The sequence below is a fragment of the Onychostruthus taczanowskii genome, unplaced genomic scaffold, assembly GCF_017590055.1.
Source record: "Onychostruthus taczanowskii isolate IOZ18803 unplaced genomic scaffold, ASM1759005v1 scaffold162, whole genome shotgun sequence".
Taxonomy (NCBI): domain Eukaryota; kingdom Metazoa; phylum Chordata; class Aves; order Passeriformes; family Passeridae; genus Onychostruthus; species Onychostruthus taczanowskii.
The window spans coordinates 546,201-567,241 of NW_024498818.1; the positions used below are offsets into that span (position 1 = coordinate 546,201).

General features: G+C 45.9%; 1 protein-coding gene across 8 annotated transcripts in view; it reads left to right on the forward strand.

The window, feature by feature from the left end:
- Window positions 1–21,041, forward strand: part of FBLN2 (fibulin 2) — a 92,121-nt gene that overhangs the window by 61,675 nt on the left and 9,405 nt on the right. For 7 of the 8 annotated variants that reach the window (XM_041399509.1, XM_041399515.1, XM_041399513.1 and 4 more), the window contains exons 3-12: window positions 242–353; window positions 1,881–2,010; window positions 6,203–6,389; window positions 7,187–7,393; window positions 9,331–9,447; window positions 9,879–9,980; window positions 11,333–11,473; window positions 16,753–16,887; window positions 17,996–18,133; window positions 18,411–18,554. In XM_041399509.1, the coding sequence (XP_041255443.1) occupies window positions 242–353; window positions 1,881–2,010; window positions 6,203–6,389; window positions 7,187–7,393; window positions 9,331–9,447; window positions 9,879–9,980; window positions 11,333–11,473; window positions 16,753–16,887; window positions 17,996–18,133; window positions 18,411–18,554 (1,413 nt within the window). The remainder of the gene's footprint in view (window positions 1–241; window positions 354–1,880; window positions 2,011–6,202; window positions 6,390–7,186; window positions 7,394–9,330; window positions 9,448–9,878; window positions 9,981–11,332; window positions 11,474–16,752; window positions 16,888–17,995; window positions 18,134–18,410; window positions 18,555–21,041) is intronic. The other variant, XM_041399518.1, reaches the window with a different exon arrangement.

The following is a 21,041-nucleotide window of genomic DNA, read 5'->3' on the forward strand; positions in this document are numbered from 1 at the left end:
AATTTCCTTCTGCTGTTCCCCCCTGAAGGACATCACCAGGTGATTGGTTATGTCGAGATGTTTTAGGTATCAGTTGTCTCTTTGGTTTTTTTCCTTATAACCAAATAAAATGTGGAAATAAAGGGAAAAACCTCACCCGGAACTATCGTTATTTTAAAGATCTTAATTAAGAAGCAGAGTTAAACTAAATCCATTCCATACAAAATAATTGAAAAAAAATCTGTGTGTGTGTTTCGTGCAGGTTCCACGAAGGAGTTGATTGAGAGCTGCTGTGGAGCTGGCCAGCAGTGGGCTATAGACAACGGGGAGTGCACAGAAATCCCTGTAAGTGGCATGGATGGTGATATTTGCAGGTACGTAAGGAAAAACTGAACATTTTTGGTTAGCATAAAGAGTAGCCCTTGAGAAGAAATCAAATGTACTTCGTGGGATGTCCAGGAGACTGGAAACCGTGTCATTCATTGTCTGAATTATTTGTGGACTGGCAATATTCATGGCTAATTAGAAACCAGAATTTCCCCCTCTATTTGCCCAAAATCTAATATAAACGGAAGCTTTTTAAGGTTTCTTTTTGTCTCTCCCATGAGCAGAGCACAGACTTGTTTCCCGTTTTCTGCCTATCTGTGGAGTTGCAGTTAAATGGGAGGGCAGAGCTTGGCAAGTGCCGAGTGCAGTGATTGTCCGTGTCATTAAGGGATGTGTTTATTGCTCTGTGAGTGGCCCCTGGTTCTGCTGGAGGGGGCACCATACCCTGATCCTGCTGCTAGTGTCAGCAGCCCCTGCTCTGAGAGGCAGCCAGGTTCCCTCTGCATGGTAGGAGGACCGGGATGGGTGCAGGGTAACCTGGATCAGCACCCCACGAGCTGCAGTTCATCCCATTCCCTGCCCACGAGCCTGGAGCAGCCCTTGGGGAGGGATGGGGACAAACTCACTCCAGACTCACATTCTAGAAGACCAATCCCGTCATTTAGAGCATTGAAAAACTTTGGCATAAACCCTTTTATCAAATTTGGTATCATTGCACATTTCTGAAGTTACTGGGAGATTGAAATCCTCCCTGCTGGGATCTGGCGTGACAAAACTGACGCATACCAACTGTCTGTGAAGTAAAGGCAGATTAAAAATTCCAGCCTTGGCCTAAGTAGGTGCAAATCCAGTACATTAATGAGTTGCACCTGCGCATCTGAAGCTGGTTGTAGATTAAAAAGCCAGATCCTAAATGTTTCCCTGTGAACCTGCTGGAATTAAAAGGAGTAAGAGATCAGGGGGTTCAGTTGTCTTACTTGTAAAATTTCAGTTGTGCCTCTGTTTTAAAGATATAAGCCTGCCCATAAATATTGCATCTAAAAAAAAAAACATTTTATGTAAAAAAGTATTCAAGTATGTGGCCACAGACCCTGGAAAGCAAGGACAAAATCTTGCTGCTGCAAGTGGGAGCTGTGCCAGTGAGCAGATCTGGTGACCCTGCCGCTCTCCATCCCCAGGGTACTGCCTGTGCTGGAATCCTGCAATTCCTGCAGCTCCCAGGAGTCTACTCCAGCTCAACTCATTACCTAAAGATTGTAAAATCCCACTCTGGTTTGGGTTGGAAGGACTGAAAGCTCATCCCATTCCACCCCCTGCCATGTCAGGGACACCTTCCACTGTCCCAGGTTGTTCCAAGCCCTGTCCAGCCTGGCCTTGGGCACTGCCAGGGATCCAGGGGATACGTACAAAGTGGATGCTCATTAAAAACATTAATTCCTGTTCTGCCAGGATAGTTTTCTGCACATGTTTAGGTGTTACGAGTGGGATAGTTGCGGTGGCACTGGGGCATTTGCAGGGGGTGTCAGGGAGCCCTGCCCCCGGGATGTGTGACAGCGGTGGCCTGGCCCTTGCAGGATTGCCCAGAAGCAGTGCTGCGTGTCCACGGTGAGGGAGAACAGCTGCCTGGCCGGGATGGTCGCCGCCAAGGAGGGGGACACATGTGGCCCCGAGGACAGCGACCCCTGCGCGGGCTCCTCCTACAAGGTGAGCTCCTCTGTGGGTGGGTAAGGTGTGCTCCTGCCTGCCTCAGCAGGCAGCTGTTCCTGCATACCTGTGGGGCACGCAAGAGGTGAACTGGCAGGAATGTGGCGGTGAAATGGTGCTGTTTGCATTTCAGTTTGCGGCCCCTTTTAAAACTTTGCAGTAATGTTGTTTTGAATTAATTGCCATCTCCATTTTGTAGGCCTAACTGGCTGTATTGCTTTTGCTTCCTCTCTTTAGAAGTAGCTGAAAAGTCCATTTTAGTTTTTATATCTATAGTGTAGAAGAATTTAGAAAATGATGGGGCAAAACTTAATTGAAGGTATAATGTGAAACCCATTACTGGATGCTTTGCTTGGCTTCAGTGTTGATTGTAGCCCCTTTTCCCAGTTCTGCACAATGCTGGACTAGAGGAACAAGCATTTAGATGATGATGGAAGCTTTTGTTCATAAATAAAGGCAAACTGTTAATGGACAGCACAAATCACAAATCCTGAGCCACAGCCTCTGCTTAGATAAATGAGATTTGCTTTATGAGAACCAGTGGAGCCAAACCAATTTAAACCAGTTTGAAGATTCAGCAGCTCGCTTGTCCTGTTTTCAGCAGAACAGTGCCTTTCAGAATTCATTTCCCTCTGATCATAATTTACATAGCTATAGCTCAGCTTAAGTGCAGCTTCGTGGGCTCAGCAGGAACCTGATTAGTTCTATCTGTTCTTTTACAATTGTTCACTGGAAAAGCAGGGAATGTGGACATCCACTGCAGGGTTCAAGGGTTAATTAGCTGTGCTGATTTGTCATCTTCAGAACCATTGCTAATTTGGGTTCGAAGTCTGTAATTAGAGTAAAAGGAGAATCTGTGCATTTGGGAGAAGACATTAATATGTCTGAAATGTGACAGAATTGTTATTCTTAGGTTTTCACCAGGGGTTGTTTGCATGCCAGGCAGAGCCAGGCTGTGGAGTCAGCCTGATTACACATGCCATTCCTCAGGCAGAGGTGGGGAGGGAGAACTCCATCATTCCCGGCTGAGCTGAAACCAGTGACAAAATACTCTCGTGGAATGGTTCCTCATGCCAGTTCCAGCGGGATTTTTCCTTTAAGATAAACCATCTGAGACAGTAAAATTACTAACAGCTTTGCTCACCTATTTAGCTCGTTTAGCTCTTGAGTCATTGCAGCTTGAAAAAAATCAATAAATATTGAGACTGTTGAGACTTCATATTACTTTAGCATTACAGTATGTACTGCTGTAATGCAAAATAATCCAACTTTGTACTGCTTTCTAATGCTTTGTATTACAAGAAAGGTTTTCTAATTTTATTGTGGTTAAACATTGTTTCAGAGGGGATCTGGAAGAAGATGCTGATGGTCCATAGTGGTGATTCCCCTGATCTGTCTGCTCTTAGTAAATCCTGTGGCATAAATCAAAAAAGTTTGTCTGAAATGTGGAAAGATTCATTAATTGCCTCAAAACCCAGCAAGATATTTATACTGTCTTGCCAAAAGCCAGGGTTTTATCTCCAGGTTACAAACATTTGTAGGTCTTCAGGCATTTTAGATGTTTTCACCTTTTGCTTCAAGGTGAATGTGGTAGTGCTGGTTTTTCAGATCCAGGAGTTCAGCCTGTGCTAAATCAACCTAATGTTAGGGTGCTTTAATTGTTATTTACTCTTAACACAAAAAGCACAGGCTTAGGGATTTTTCCTAGTGGATGGAGACTCCACCATGGTAAATCCAATTATGCAGAATTCCAGCTAAGATTGTTTTGAGGGGAATGCAGAAAGCTGTGAACCAAAGAATGGTTGTCAAGGTGGGTTTCTCAACTGCAAGGTAAAAATAGTCATATTTGCTATTAAATCAGTTGTAGAATCCCTAGGAAGTTCAAAAAGCAGCTAACAGAAGGTCAAGGCGTGCCAATTTTGGCATTTTAAAAGGAACTTTTCAGAGAACAAGTTTTTCCACTGGAAAATGACACAGTTTTGTTCACCTGGAAAATATGTGTGCCCAAAGATGTATGACTGATTTAATACTCTCTGTCATGCCTGCACATGGGATAAATTGTGAATCAAATTATGATTGAAAGAAGCCAGGGTCTTCAAGGCAAATATTGCATATTTTACAGTACTTCAGTAAAAACATGTATTATCTTGAACTTCTATTTTGCATATTGAAGGTGACAAAACTGAGCTAAAACAAAAGAAAAAGCAGAAAAGAGATTTTTTTTTTTTATATAAAATTTGAATTTGAGGGTTCAGAATTTGGGGAGGATGGCAAGAGGAATTTTCCCTTTTCTAGCATGACCACAATTCATTATTGCTAGGGGTTTGTTTGTTTGTTTGTTTTTTTAATATTCATTTGAAAAGATAATTTAAGCCTATTTAGTGTGCACAATAATTCATCTTCTTCAAGGCCCGTAGTGTAAATTTTTCACAAATATATTTGGGCACATGGAGGGAGTTCCTTATGGCTGTGCATATTTGCAGATGTGAGTAATGTCTGCTGTTTATGGTGTTTGGGGATTTCTCAGATTAGGAAGCAGGGCCATAAAATGTGAGCTGCAGCCATCAGTGCTGGCTGAACATGCCAGGCTGTGCGCTGAGTGTGAAGTGCCCACAAAACCCCAGTGCTGCCCTGGAAAAAGGGGCTCAGCCGAAGAGTTTCTGAGCACTGAGCTGGCAGTGGATGCATCTCCCTGAAGGAGACAGGCTCTGGATTAATGGGAATGCCCATCTAGGATTTCTAATGATGAAAAGCGATCCCTCCTCATTTCCACGCTCCTTAGAACGCTGCCTCTCTTAGTGCCCTGCCCAGCTCAGGGATCTCCCTCCTGGCAGCTGTTCTGTCCGTGGAGCTCCTGTGCCAGCTCAAATCCTGCCCTTCATTTCCTGTGTCTGACCCCTTGTCTCAGGGTGAATGTTTTAACAGGCTGGAGCCTTTTCTCTGGGTTCAGAGAGGCTCCTCCAGTGTGGCTGCAAACATTCAGTGAGTGGATGACTTTCAAAGGAGTTGCAGAGGGAAAGAGAGTTTGTGCTTTTCTGTTGGTGAAACTTGTTATTTATACCCAAATTACATGAACAAATAAATAAATAAATTAGGGGTGAGAGGACACTGCAATTGAAACCCACAAAAGCATCTCCAGCTCAGGTGTGACCCCTGTTGTCTCTGCAGCAGACTCAGCTCCTCAGCTTCCCAGCTTGGTTAGGTATCCACTGTGCATCCACAGCGTGGACTTCTTGAGTTTGGTATCATTTATCTGATGCCCTTTTGTGCCTTGACTGTGCAGTAGATTTGTCTGGGACTGAGTAAAGCAGCACACAGTTTTTGCCTGCCACCTGCAGCAGAGCAAACTGCAAGAGGTGGGAATTGAACATGTCACTGAAGCTGCTGTTCAGGTACTCTGAGAAAGGAAAAAAGAGGCAAAGAGCTCATCAGACGCCCTGGCCTCCCTCCAGCCAGTCCCAGCAGGATGCTGTCCAGCACAGCCAGGTAATTAAAGGTCAGAGCAGGTTTGCAGGGCTGTAGTGCAGAGAGGAAAGTCTTTACTGACACCTGACAGGGCTGGGATGCTGCTGACCCTCATGTCTGTGCAGGTTATTTCCAGTTCCTGTCACGTGGCTTCAAACTGGCCGTGGTTTGAGCTCTAGTGCGAAGAGGCACAGATCTGTATTACTTTGTTTATAATTTCTGTTCGTACTACACACAGTCAAGGCCTGTGAGCAAGAGCTGGGAGGAGCTGATGTGCAGCACCACTCCTTCCTGGCATATGTGGAGCTGCTGAAATCACTGGCACAGCCAGACTTTGTGTTTGTTGTGGCTGCAGTTGACCCGTTGGTGCAGATTGGCAAAAACAAGTGCAAGTAAAGCTTTGATATTTACAACTGTCTACACTACAAATGTTTTTCCAGATGCTCCACTGCTTAGGAAAGTGCAGATCAGTTCCAGATGTGTGTGGGCTCATCCCTGAAGCTGTGTTAAATCACAGAATAGAATTGTTAAGGTGGGAAAAGACCCCTAAGACCATCAAGTGCAACTGTAAACCCAGTACCACTGCCCTGTTCACCACTAAACCATGTCCTCAAGTGTCACATCCACACATTTTTTGAACACTTCCAGGTGTGGGCATTCCACCACTGCCCTGGCAGTTTGCTCAGTGCTTCCAAGTGCTGGTGGCTGACATTCCCCTGTCTTGCAGCAATGCTGTGATTGCTGCAGCCTGGGCCTGCGCCTGAGGAGCGAGGGGAAAACCTGCGAGTCCAACATCAACCTGGGCTACCCCTGCAGCCACGTGATGCTGTCCTGCTGTGAGGGGGGGGATCACTTCGTCCATCCCGAGATCAGACGGCATCCTGAGCCCGTGCCCACGGTGACCCCCGAGAAGGGTGAGTGTCCTTCACTCGAGGGCTCTGCCCCGCACGGGCCTTCATGAGGTGCTGGAGGGAGCAGGGCATCAGGGGCACAGCTGCCTTCCTCTCAGCTCTAGCACAATTGCCTGGTTCCTAAAGCAGGCTGGAGAAAGCAAAGAATGTGTGGATGTTTCTCATCCATAAATATACTTGAGACCTTGCTGAGTGAGGAACTTCGGCGCTGTGCGTTCAAGAAAAGCCGACTGAGAAACTCGCTTAAGGATTAATTTTAATGCCACAGAAACCTTGTCAGACTTGGTCAGGCATGGAAGCTGGTGGTGTTCCAGCTCTGGCTGGTGTTTACAGGCAGTAAGAAGGACAGCCATGCCACTGCTCAGTGTCTCCCAGGCTGCTGCTGCTGCTAACGTAGGAGAAGCCAACAAATTGTGATGTTGAAAAGTTTCAAATCAACTGGATAACTTCTCCTGAAATTTGGAATTCAGTGTAGGGCAAATTTCAGCTGGGGCTCAGCACAGTACCTGAGCTCAAATGTCAGTGGGAATGGGGTTGGCAGTGATGTGGAAGGTCAACTTGTGACCTCCCTTGTGACTGTTTCTCAGTGGCTCTGTAAAATCTGTCCCTGCAGCCCTAGGGAAGGAGGAGGTGGCCCTCCAGCACAGATCAAGGTGTTATCTCCAGGATGGGCTCCTTTGTTCTTATCCTTGCAGTAACTGTTTTGGGTAGATCTGACTTCTCTTGGCATTTTTGTGCCCACCCACCCTGTTGTGTCCAGTCCCAAGGCCAGAACAGCTGTGAGAGATGTTCTGCTGTAGTTTCAGAGAGGGAAGATCACCATGAAGCACTGTCCATCAGCAGTGAGGCTGAGCTGTCCAATAACCTGCCTGGAGATGACCTGGATGAGTGTCTGCTCTACGGGGGGGAGCTCTGCCAGCACCTGTGCATCAACACCGTGGGCTCCTACAAGTGCTCGTGTTTCCCAGAGTTCACCCTGCAGGAGGATGGCACCAGCTGCTCTCCAGGTGAGAAAAGGGGACAGTATCTTTATACCTGCACTCATCAACCAAATTTTTCTTTAGTTTCTCTGCAGTTTCTCTTTTTTAATGGGTGCTGATGCATGGACATGTTCTGTAGAAATTGTAAAATGTAAAGAAAAATGGTAATTTAGGACACTCAGTTGCACCTTATTTTTGTGTTTGGTGGTACAGGATGGTAAAGGGTGGTGTTTCATATGTTCAAGTCAAGAGTGTTTGCACTTTTCAGAAGGGGATCTGTAAAGATTTTTAAAGAAATACTTGTTCTTCTCAGAGTAATTTTGTATTTCACAGTCAGGTTTTCTTTAGATAAGTTTAGATAAACTTAATTCAGACAGACAGCATTGCTTCCTGAGCTTTGATTTTTATCTAAAATCATTAACATCCTTCAGTGATAACAAACTCCAAATTTGTCTAGTGTGGTGGAAGTCTGGAAAAGAAAGTCAGTTGTGTTGTAATTGTTTTGATGTGTGGAGTTCTCCAGTGGCACAATTTCAAGTCAGATAACCCAGAAAGTTGAAACATCATATTAGTTACAAGTCCTTTCTGTTATTTAACAAGCAAAAGCAGAATTTCCATCCAATGACAGAACTCCTTAGGCTTCTAATCCTCTGCCCAAGGCAAGCAATGAGCATTCTTTATGTCATCCTTTTCAATGTGGTGTTACAGCATTTACCTCAAGAATGCATTTGACTCTTCCTGTGGCAGCTGTGTGCTCTGCTTATATTAGAATTCTGGGAAAGGAACCTAATCCAAAAGAGGCAAAGAAAAGTTCTTATTTTAGCATTGCAGAATTTGTCCTGACTGCTCACCTGGAGTGTATTTGTGGTTTTGATTTGCTTTGCTGTTCTTCTCGGAGCACTGCCTCGGCTGAGGTTCTGGGTGGAACATCTTGTGATCTGAGAAGTCGTGTTCCTGCAGATCTACAGGGCTGTGGTGCTCAGGGTTGTGCCCAGGGGTGCAGAGGGGTTTGCAGAGCTCACCTGGGGAGTGGGATTGTGACAGGGGCAGGGGACACCCGTGGGACCTCAGAGGTGCATAGCAGGGGGCCAGGGCAGGGAGGGCTGGTGCTGCTGTTGCTGTGCTAGGCTGAGGGAGGGTCAGGGAGGGGATTGGGAACCTCCGTGGCTTTGCTCGGCTGAACCATATGTGGCACAGTGGCCTTTCAGTTCTCCTTGTCCCTGTGTGTCTGCGCCCATCTCCGGCATTCCTGGGGAAGTCGTTCAGGCTGTGAAGGTGAATTTTGTTTGTCTCTGTTCCACAGCCTGTTATGCATCTGTGCTGAGGAAATTTGTTTGAGGAAGTCACTCTTCCCACACCCCAAACCTGCACTGCAGTCACCCTTAGTCATTTAAGATTGTCACTGTTTTGGGGATCACACTTTGCTCCAGGTGTCCCTTGAACTCAGGGTCCCTATTAAGGGACAATTTAGCCTTATGGATTTAGGCTTCTGTTTTGATGATACTCATACTCTTACTGATGTAAGAGAGCTCTTTTTTCCTGATACCTTTAACATTACTGTCTGTTGAAAATATTAGTGGCAGACAGCAGTTGTCATGTTTTCCACTTGGCTGTACAAAAGTCATTCCAAAGTACCCCGTGCTTGTAAAGATGTTTGTTGTTTGTCTGTGTTGAAGTAGGATGGACAGGATAAGGTCAGAGGCTTGGCTTTTTCCATCAAATACCGAATGAAAGACAACTGCTGTATTTAAAATACAGCAAATGTTTTAAGAATTAAATTAGCACTTCGTAGTTTATTCAGATATTGCAGTACTTTACAGAAGTTATTGTCAGCCGGCTCTCTGATCTGTGTCCATATTTGTTTCCTCCTCCAAGCCATGATGGAGTGGCATGAATGGGATCACCCCTTGCTGTGGTGTGTCTGGTGGGGGTGGTGCTGTCCCTGATCCTCCCTTGCCTTGCAGATCCTGACAGAGGACAGATGACCAGGCTGGAAGCCGAAGCCACCATCCCTCCAGTAGCTTCTCCATCCCAGCCCATCCTCGTGGTGTCCTTGCAGGAAGAGCAGGACAAGTGCAAAGGTATGTTGGAGGTGTCAGCTGCAGAGGAATGTTTAGAGACGGAATAAAACTCCACTCATCCCTTCTCCAGTCTGATTTCAGTGCGCAGCTTTAATCTGTTACCGTGGCACAAGACCGAGGAATTGTCAGGGCAAACCCGAGGGAGAAATCTGAGGCTGCTCTCTGCTTTCAGGGTTATTCCCCACTGCTGCTCAGGCTGGGGTGGCAGTGCAGCTGTGCAGGGTGATGTGAGCAGTGCAGGGAGGAGGGGCCAGCTGTGTCTGTGTGCAGCAGGAGGGTTGGGAGCAGTGCTTAGGGCTGCCTGGACAGGGTGGTTCCAGGCTGATTCCCCTTGCCTCAACTGGGATTGTGCCTGGCTGGCCTGGCAGTGTGGAACTGCAGCTGATCTGTGCTAGGGGTCCTGATGTACTGTGCAATTTTGTGTTGTGTAGATAACGGCCCCTGTAAGCACCTGTGCAACATTGTGGAAGGAGAGGCTGTGTGCTCCTGCATGGCTGGGTACACGCTCATGGCAGATGGGGTTTCCTGTGAAGGTGAGTGCTTTGGGCTCCCCACAGAGCCATGGTTAAATGTTTGTGTACCTCACACCCCTGGGTGTTCCTCATTTTCAGAACTGGGAATTGCAGTGCCATCAGAGAGGCCATTTGGCAGAAGGAATCCCAGTTCTGCCTCACAGATACCTCCTGAAGCACAGCGTGGCTGTTACCTGGTGAGGTGGAGGCAAGCCTGGGCTGGTGCTTTTTTCCTCTGACATTGCAGGCTTTTTTACAGCCCTTCTGGTTTCTGTTCCCACTGAGGTTCTCCCCAGGCTCTGTGTGCACATCTGTGGACACTCAGCACCCTGGCTGGGAACAGGAGCAGCGAGCAGGACACCTTTGCTGTCCTGGGCACCCTCAGGACACAGCTCTGCCCTGACATCTGCTCTGTTTGCTTTTAGCTTCTCTTGCCTTGGAAACCTGAACTCAGGAAGGCTTCACAGCTGAGGCAGGACACACCATGGGAGTTGGGCCAGCTCCGGGTGTTCAGTTGCTGCTGGAGCTTTGGCCTGCCCAGTGATGAGCAGTGAATTCCAAAGCTGCATCCTCACCATTCACGTTACAGACATTTTAAATGGGCTTCTTGAGTAGTCACAAGGGATATGTTTGCCCAGGGAGGGCTTGGGGGTCAGAAGCCATGCCCTGTGACACACCTTAATTATAAATCTCTAAGTAAGGGAGCAATAACAGTGAAATGCAAACAGGAGCTCCCAATGCTCAGAATTGCTCACAAATGATCCACATCACTCTTAATCTTAGATCTTATTGAATAACAAATCATTTTCATAAAATTCCAGACAGTCTGTGAAGAAAATGGGATTTTAATATCTCCAGATGAAATATTCACAGTGCACTGCTTACTCAAGTGTGGTGGAAGCTAATTTGATTAATTAATGTCAGCATCAAAAGGGGCATTTCAAGGCAATAGTTTTCCTACAGGAAATGAAAAAATTTGTATTTGTCAGTGGAAGCAGTGAGTTTAAACATTGGCAAGGGACATTTATAATCTCTGCTGAAGTCAGGAGCTGATGGTGAGGGTGGTAGTGCACTGGAACAGGTTTCTTTCAAGGAGTGTGCACTGTCTCTATGTGAATGCCTGCCTGTTTTTAAGGATATTTCTTTCTGGAATGGCAAAAGTACAGGAGTGTGAGCAAGGAGTGAGTGATCTCCGAGGGTTTATTCCAGCTCTGTTTTCAGTGTAACACTGCATGTATTGCAGCCTGGTGCTGATGTGGGAGCTCCAGCACACTTCATCTCGGCATCCCCGCGTGAAAGAAATGTTGTTTCATTTCAGGAGCTGTTCTAATGGAGTTCTGTTTTTCCCTTTTGGCTGCCCCGTGCTGCTGTAGATTTGGATGAGTGCCTCACAGGTGCTCAGGCTTGTTCCAGCGGACAATTATGTGAGAACACACTGGGATCATTCTCCTGTGTCAGCCACAGTGGGATGTGTGCAGAGGGCTTTATTCTCAACAGGCATAGGAAATGTGTTGGTAAGACGAGAGGCACATGCCGTTCCCCTCAGCATCACAGCTCTCCATGCTCTGCAGCACCTCCCCACCATCCCTGCATCTGACATCTCAGAGCCACTCAGCACAAACACACGTGCACCATTTGCTCAGCCCTTCACTTCATGAGTTGTGTGCTGTTTGGTTTTTCCCCAGCCATCTCAGGGTGCAGGTAACCTTGAGCAGGAGCCCCGAGCCCGCAATGTGGTGAGCGCAGCAGCTCTGCTGGCTGCAGGCTGAGCTCAGGGATCAGAGCAGCTGATCCCTCTGCACAGTTCAGTACTGACAAGTTCTAGACACCACCAAACAAGAGAACTTCAGAAATACAGCTCAAGAATCCTTGTGAGTCTGGGCACTGGAAAAGATCCATTCCAAAGGGGGGGCATTTTAAAATTCATATGAGTCCTTTGTTGATTCTGGCATAAATTTCTTCGTGTAGAAGTCAAGGATGCATCATAATTCTGCTCAATCATCCCTGCTGTTTGACTTCATGGAAGAAACGAATCAATTTTTACAAGTATATTTATGAGGATTTAGTTTGCTTCCAGCAGCCAGGACCTCAGCTTATGTGAAATAGTTTCTTTTTTGGGTACTTTTCTAGAGGCTGGGTTAGGAGGCAGCAGCAGTGTTGCCTGGAAAAATGGAGCACCTGGAGATCTCCAGTCATCTATGAAAGCATCAGTGCTCATGGTTGTAATGTCCTGTGTGAATGCAGTACTCTCTTCCACCCCTGTCCTCCTCCCTACATTTATAACATTGTTTCTCTGATCACCACAGCTTCGGTTTTGTTCCTGTCTTTAAAGCTCTGTGATCCTATCTGGTTAATAAACACCATGTGGCATTTGGGCATGAGCAGGAAAACTTCTGCAGTGTCAGAATCCAGGGAAGAACTGTGATTTACCACCTTTTAGGTGTTCCTTAAATTGTTGGCACTGGATTTTTATTTTTTGGTTGTTATTATTATTTATATTTAAGTCAGAGGTACTGGTAAGAATGGGAAACCAATGAAATTATTTGGTTTCAATGAAATGGCTGAGAGAGCAGCACTGGGAGGAAAGAGGCCTCTATCAGACAGCTCAGCCTGAGCTGAGGCTGGTGCTGGAGGTGCCCAGGGTGTGCCCGGAGCCTGCTGCAGGCAGCACGCTCCTGCCCAGGAGCCTGGCAGCTCCAGGAGTGGCCCCTACTCCAGCTCTCCTCCTGACTCTTGCCACTGAACCCCTTGATGTTTTCCCTGGACTGTGCAGGAAGGGTGAATCTGTCCTTTTTCACCTCTCCCAGGAGTGTTCTAAAACTAAACCAGTGCCTGTGCCTGCAGCTTTGGCAGGAGCTGCTGTGGCAGGTGCCAAGTCCTTCCTTTGAGTCACGTTCTCCCTCTGCCCCGTGACATTAGAAGAGTTTTATTATGATCATACCAGATAAACCTCAGGCACCACTCACAAAAGCAAAGACACAACTCTCGTTTGCGAAGCCCTTCTTCCTCACTGAACACCAAACTTCTGTGTTCCTCTAGTGCAGGGCAGTTTTTACAGTTATCCTTTTAAATAACCCTAAAAACTTTGGAAATTCTCTTCCTTTTTTTTGTGTGCTCCCTGCTCCCATCCAGCTCTGCTCCGTGTGTGGTGCCACCAGAACATTTGCCATGTTTAACATTTTTCCCTACTTTTGTGGTTGAAGGGGAAAGCCACAGGCAAACACTGTGGGTTGTGTTTTGCTCTCTGCCTCGTTCTCCTGGGGTATCCTTTTCCAGCCTAACAGCTTGCTCTCCACCTTGAGCTGTCCCAAACACCAGGAGGAAACCTTGGTAATTGGTTTGCAAATTCTTGTTGGTTTAACGATGTTACTCTTTGCATGTTTTAGGGACAGGAGGAGCAATCTTTGCACAGCCACAAAGCAGCTGATCATCTTTGATCTGTGGAGTTCCCTTTAGTCAGAGATGGGGAATTATAACTTCAGGTGCATTCAGGAGCAGACACCCAGGACTCCCAAAAGCCAGCCATGCATAGAGAGGAGTCCCCAGCTGTTTAAACAGCTCTCACACAGCCCCTCTGTGTGTCTTTGGGAGCAGAAAATCCTTTGGGCTGGAAGCTCCATGTTCTCCAGAGATAAGAGCCAGGTTGGGTGTTGCTTTTCTGGTGACTTTCAGGCAAAGTCATTCCCACCACCCACTGCACACTGACAGCTCTGCTCCTGTCTTTGCTACTCCCACCTCAGTTCCCTCCCGGCAGGGAGCAGGACGTGGTCTCTTTATTCCTGGACCCACTGGGTGGGTGGTTGCAAAATAACAAAGTGTCTGCATTGCACAGATGTGTCCCATAAAACAGAGCTGAGGCAGTTTGAAGAGGAAAAAATAAGGAGAAACTGCAGATGCAGCCCAAGAAAAGTCTACATTTCGCTTTTTTAATAGAAGGTGCATCAAAATGAGTTTTTGATGTCAAAGTGCATATTGAAATAAATAGCAGTAGGTAAAATGTTGATGGCAGAAATGCCAGCCCTTGGGTGCAACAGTTGTGCTCAGGGATCGTGTGTGTGCTGCTGTTTTCAGCAACAGTTCTGCAGGAAAAAAAAGAGTTATTACATGATTGCATTTCATTCTGGGTTTTGCTGACATAAAGTGAGGAATGTTGCTGCCACACACAGAGACTGCGTAGATTCCTCAAAAATTAACTGCGTAACTATTTTTCAGTATAGTATGGAGCTATTTTTTCTCTTTTCCCTGTTTTTTAAAGAAAACATCATCTTACCCTCCCTCGCAGGCTTATTTGGGTTGGATGAATACCACAGCTGATCCAGTGTTGGAATTAACTGTGTTTGAGACTGAAAACATAACTCCTGTTCTTCCTGGTGCTCTGTCGAGCTCTTACTGTCTTGTGGAGTTGGCTTCCAGGACTGGAGGGAGACAGGTCATGGGCACTCTGGATTCTACAGCAAATTTAGGAATTTGTTTAGAAAAATGAACAAAACCAGGCATGTTTGCATGATAAACTGGCCAGGGGAATGTGGTGGGCTGGCAGCTGGCCTGATGGCACAACCAGGGGCTCCTGCCCTGACTCTGGACAGGCAGAGCAGAGCTTTGCTTGGCCGTGGCTCATGGTTTAAGCCTTGCAGCTCAGCCCAGTTTACAGTCAGGCTGTAGAGCTTGTCAGTGTCTCGTGCACAAAACTTCCGTTGAAAGCGAGAATTCTGCATTGTAATCTGCCAGTTTCCATCATTTTAATTTCATCAAATATGTTCCAGCCAGTTCTGCATATTTTTTCAAGCACTCAGTGTTTTGAAAATTAAATCAAAAATATAGACAAAACATGAAATCGTATGAGATTTTTTTTCTCTCTGAAATCACAACCTTTTTTTATGTCTGTTACTCAGTATTCCACCTGCTGATCACATGGAATGCCTCCTACCCTCTTTGGTTCATATGTCAGACAAACATACTTTCTCTTTTGACATGGTGCTGGGCTGACTCATGCTCATGAGCTGCAGTGTGATGCTGTCAGTTTGTTTATGTGAAAGCCTTTTTGTGGTTTGCAAGAAAGATAATCTCAGATCTGTGGTACAGCCAGCAGAAAGTCTTGCAGTGCTTTGGGTGCTATTAAGTGGCCATCTGTTGCTGGTTTTCTCTAAAATAAATTTTTAAACTATCAAAAATTTTATTAACTAAGTCTAAGTAGGTGAGAGGGTTCTACCACAGCACCTCATATTCACCTGCAGCATGTGAGGGGGTTTTGCTACCCCCACAAGATCACTTGTGAAAATACTCGTAGTCTACTTCACTTGTGATAACACTAATTAATAGAAAGTGGGAAAGTGCATTAGGGGGACATAGCCCTGTAAGAACTTCGGGGCAGACAAGAACCTGCCCCTCAGTGGAGGAGCTCAGACTTCATGTGGGACAGGTAGAAAGAGATCCAGGTGATGGCCAGGACCTTGCTGTGGATTAACCAGCTGCTTTGGAAAGCAAGCCTAGAGCATGTAGAGAGTCCAATGGCAAACAGAGAGCAAAAAAAAAAAAAAAAAGGAAAATAGGAATAAGTGAGAAGTGGAATGTAACCAGGCTAACGCAGGTCTTGCAAAACTCTGCGCGTATCACCAGTTATCCGAACCCACCAGGAACTGAAGGGTTTTGGTGCTTCTCCTCATTTCTTTGCTAGAAAACCAGCTGACACATTTTTAAATACAAAAATCTTTTTGAATGGTTTTTCCTGTTTTTGTGCTCCACAGGGAAAGTCATATATATATGATGTACTTATCTGAGAATGAGGTTCTACAGCCAAAATGAAAATCTGATTTAAACAATACTTGCTTTATTGTGTAGTATGAAAACAGCTTCATGCACAGAGCAGCCAGAGGACTGGTAATGGTTCTGGTCACATTTGGCTTTTGTTAGCTCTAGCAATTCTTAACTTTATATAGAACTGGGAATGTGTGATGTTTTGTGGTGGTTGGCAAGAAAATTTGTCTTCCCAGTCTCTGCCTCTTTTTGTTGCTTCTAAGTATTTGTTCATCATGCTGTTCTAGCTTTCACTATTAACATAAGCAAAACCTGAATGTTAGATGATTTCATCCAAGCCTATCAAAACATATCATTTTAAAGGTGTTTCATATTCCTTCCCTAACTGTTCCATGCTCTGCAATCTTGTGTTCAAGTGATTTCTTAAAAAGAACTTTTTCACTACTCCACTTGCTGAAATCAAATCTCTTTAAAGCTCTAAATACAAATTTACTAACTTGATTGAGCCATCAGGGTCCATGAGTTCCTGCATATCCAGTCCCAGTGATGTATTCCTTTAGGGAACAGATGCCAGCATGACCCAGCTCAGCAGGTAGCCTCAGCTCCCATCACTGGCAGCCTGGCCTGAGGCAAGAGGGCTGCTCAGTGGCCTGGACTGTGGAGGTCTGGAGAGGAGCAATGGGCATTAATCCCTTTCTCATTCCCTTGTCCAGGAGTTTCCATCCCTTCACCACCAGCTGGTCATCAATCCTCTACCCCCTGCCTTTCCTCAGTTCTGTCCATCCCTGTCCCAGTGCCTGCACCATCCCCATGGCATTTGGGAAGAGGGGAGGAGGAGGAAATCCCCCTGGTGATTTGTGTCTCTTCAGTCGCTCTTTCTTAACTAAAGACACTGGGCTAAAAGCATCTTCCATCAGAGCGCTGTAACAAAGCCTCTATTGAGAGTCCTTCATTTGAGCTTTCTGCTCCTTCCAGAAAAGAAGGAAGAGGGAGATCTTGTGGCAGCCTGTGGCACTGATTTGTTCCCTCTTTCTCACAGACATCAACGAGTGTGTGACAGAGAGACACACCTGCCAGAGGAGAGAGCACTGTGTCAACACCATGGGCTCCTTCCGCTGCCTGCAGGAGCTGAGCTGCCAGCCCGGCCACGAGCTGAAGGACGGCGAGTGTGTGGGTAAGGAAAGTGTTCTCAGCTCTCACACTGAGGGAGGGGAAGGGATTGCAGAGCATTCTGCTGTTGCTGCTCTGTGGTACCAGTGCTGCAGCTAAAAAAGGCTGCTCATCGTGGAAGTGTTGGGCTTTACAGGCTCTTCCTGCACATTCACTCATTTGAAATGGTTTCCAGGGATAACTGTAAATTACTTAGAACATGGATGAAACCTTCTGAATTAGGATTTGACATCTCTGTGATGAAGGAATGCCCCTTAGCTCCTGTGCCTGACTCAGCTGATGCTGTTTGCTGGCGAGTCCAGCAAAAATTCCCAGCCTGAATGGAACACAGGGCTGACAGCGCCATTCTTCCTGTGTTCAGAATCCTTGTCAGCATTTATTTCCATTTACATTTAATCATTTGGAACGGGTTAAGAAGTTACTCTTCATCCCCCCTGTCCCTGTAGGTGTCTAACCAAGAAGGGAACATCAGTGCTCACAGCAGCACAAGACTGTGCAAGGGACACACGTGCCCTGCCTTCAGGGCAAAATTCACTGTTATTTACACCTACAAGTTTTACAGTTTCCTGACAGCTGCAGTAAGAGGTGCCCAAGGAAAGAGCTTAGCTTTTGACATAGAACATAAAGTCATAAAACAGAAATTATCAGAAATCATCCTTTATAAACAGCTGTCATAAATAAAGCTTGGGTTTACTTAAAGAGACTGTTTTGTGAATGCCCTGTTCTGTTGTCTGATTATAGAGCATTTCTAACATGTATTACTAATCTAATTTACTTTCTAGTCTTGAAATTAGATTATAGAGGATTATAATATTTACAAACTGTTTTACAGTGGCCTGTAAAAAAAAACTGCCGCTATTTTGGTATTTGTGGGTTGCAAAAGAAACTGTGAATGAGGCAGTAGGGACCTGAATCAAATTTGCTGCAGGACCTGACAAATCCTGAAGTGATGTCCAAGAGCACACATGCTTAACCCTCAGATTTCTCATTGGTAACATGTGTCTATTGAAATAATGCCTCCTGATTTCCTTTCTGGAGGTTAGCTGGCCATGAAGGCCGCTGAAAGGCAGAGCTGAGCTCACCCCAGTGTGGTGTTTTGGTGTGCTGAACAGATATCGATGAGTGCGAGAGAGGAACTCACAGCTGCAAGGTGAACTTTGTTTGTCAGAACACAGAGGGCTCCTTCTACTGCGAGTCAAAGCAGCGCTGCATGGATGGCTTCCTGCAAGACCCTGAGGGCAACTGTGTGGGTGAGTGTGAGCAGCAGGGTCTGTGCCCTGTGCTGCAGCTCCTGTGCATCAACCCCTTGGATCTGGAGTTTTCTGCAAACGCTGCTGTGAGCTTAATGTCAACGCTGCTGCTCATACTTGCATGTTGAATTTGGAACTTTCCCCACAGCAGACCTTCATCAACCTTATCTCTGTAGTACAAGAAATTGAAGGGAAGGAAAAGAAGTGACAGTTGGAAGAAAGCAGACCACAAGGGTTAAATAGCATCTCTCACTGCTCTGTTCATGTTCTTCACCAGATATCAATGAATGCACGTCTCTCCCTGAGCCCTGTAAGCCAGGATTCAACTGCATCAACACCGTGGGGTCCTACACGTGCCAGAGGAACATGCTGAGCTGCAGCAGAGGGTACCACTCCAACGAGGAGGGCACACGCTGCATCGGTGAGCGCAGCCTGGGGCTGGGTGGGGGCTCTCCCAGGGGAAAAATCTGTTTCACTTCCAAAGAGTTTGGAGTTCCAGATTCCTAAATGTGTTTGAGGAATGGGAATTAGCTGTCCCTGCACCTCTGGGATTTGTTTGTGCTGCAGGATCCTGATGTCTCATTGCTCCATGGAGTTTCTCTTGGCATGCTCAGCAACTGGTTTTGGCTGCAGATTTCACTGGCTTCCAGTCTGAAGAGAGTGTGCTTTAGTTAGTTTTTAAACTCATCCTGTCAGTCAAGACCACAATGCCTAGGTGGTTTTTGTAGTACCTCCCTGGAAGTGAAGTGATCTGCAGAAAACAAGGCATGCTGGTTTTGGGGTCTCACGAGAGTAGCACCAAGTGGATTTTCTTTGTAGTGATCTTCTGTGCATGGTGTTCCCCATTACATCCACTTGTGAGGGTGTTTAGGATAAATTCTCACTGTGTGAAAAGAATTCTGAAGAGAATGAGTGTATGAAATATTCATGTAGGCTGGCATGCAGCTTGATCCTGATTTGTGTTTGTTCCAGTGTATTTAGGGAGTTATTGACTGAGAATAGCAGATTTCAGTGCTTGTTAGCATTTGTTTGTAAATGAGCACATGAGGCATCAAGGGCTGGGAAGCTCAGTCCCTGGTGCCCAAGGCAAGGATGGCTGGGTGTTCTCCAATTCCCCATGTTCCAGGTTACATAAGATAGAACATCCTAAAATGACAGTGAGGGAAAAGAAAAAAAAAAGACAAAGCAGCAGTTTGCTTAGTGGTGATATCCTAGTGATTTTTACCTGCCTTCCCCTGGAAAAAAGGAAGGATGGCAGATTAACAAAATGTGCTTTGTAGTGCTGCAGGTGGGTGGGAACCATTAATTGAGAGCCACTAATTTGGTCATAGTTAGCAGCTTGCAGTGCACACCAGAGGTACAGCTGGACCCCATTTCCACAGGTATTCCTGCATTCACCTTTTTGCTCTTCATTATCCTCCACCTCCCGTCATGGTTTTACCCCCTGGCCTATCCAGACCATGGGTGGCCAGTAGAAAGGTAGAGAAGATTTGGAAGTAGCACACTTGGAAGGAACAGTTCATGGGTACAAGTGAGGAAATTGAGAAAGCTTCCAAATACTGTGTTTTGTAAGTTCAGGGCAAAGCAGTGCAGTGTTCTTTGTTGTCCTGTTACAGCCTGGGATATTTTAGTTCTTACAAAAAGAAGCTCCAAAAGTCCTGTCCCTCTCAGTTCTGTGCTGACACAGTTCTGCAGCTGCTTTTGATCTGTCCTTTCTCAGCCAGGCCACCTGAGCTGGGTATGGTTGCACCCCCTGGCCTGTGCTTACCCTGAGGTTGTTTTTAGGGTGACCACCATGCCAGAGTTTCCATGAATGCCATTTTTCCCACAAGGCAGCAGTCACCCTGAGCAGCACAGCCATCCTGGCTGCAGTGCCCTGCATGCCCTGCAGACGAGGGCAGGGGTGCAGTCCCCATCCCTAGACGTGGCCAAAAACTGTGTGGATGTGGCACCTGGGGATGTGGCTTAGTGGTGAACATGGTGGTGCTGGATCAATAGCTGGGCTTTGTGATCTTGGAAGCCTTTCCCAGCCTTAATGATTCTGTGATTCTGTAATAGCTGGGGCAAGTTATGTTGCTAAATTTCAAATTGATGAGACAGAAAGAATCCAGCTTTTCTTCCCATCTGTTCCTAAAAAAAATAGTTGGCTGTGTGTAAGTCCAGGAGAGAGGGAGAAATTGCCATTAATCCTCCAGCATCTCTGCTCTAGAGCACAGTGCAATAACATGATGCATTGTGATTCCTGATGGCTTTCTGTCTCTGCTTCACAGCACTCACAAAGCTCTTCAGGAATAGGCATAAGGAGGCTTCTCTAGCTTGATTTTGGGAAAATATAATTGATGTTAATTGGTGATTTCGCTGTCTTTGCTGTGTGCACTCTGTCCCTACTGCTGGTTTGTGTTGTTTGTTGTTTTTTGAATGGCTTTTTTTAAGTAGGCAGAGAGCACCGAGAAGAAAGAAGAAAAACATATGGTCCTAATTTCCTCTCTCTGTGATAAAGACTAGTGTCTGTGAGGCATTACAATAGCTAATTAGATCCCTGAATCAGATTTATTCATTTCACAGTAGTAAAAACATCATCTGCACATGTTTCTTTAGCAGAACGACACTTGTAGGGTCATCTCCTCTGTTTAGAGAATTCATCTGTCTTTAAAATGCTCAGATTTTCTGATTTAGCAAATGAGTTATTAAAACCCGCCTCTTAGATTTAGCTGAAAACCCTGTAAGTGTGAAATATGGCACAGTTCTGATGGTGTAATGCCCTAGAAGTAATCAAAGTCTGAATGCAATGGAATACAGAATTTTGGACAAACTAGCAAAATGGTTGCACTCACAAATTCATTACAAATAAAGCTGCTACTTTGCAAATTATCTGCATTAAAGACTTCCTTGTTTTTGCTGCCATCTC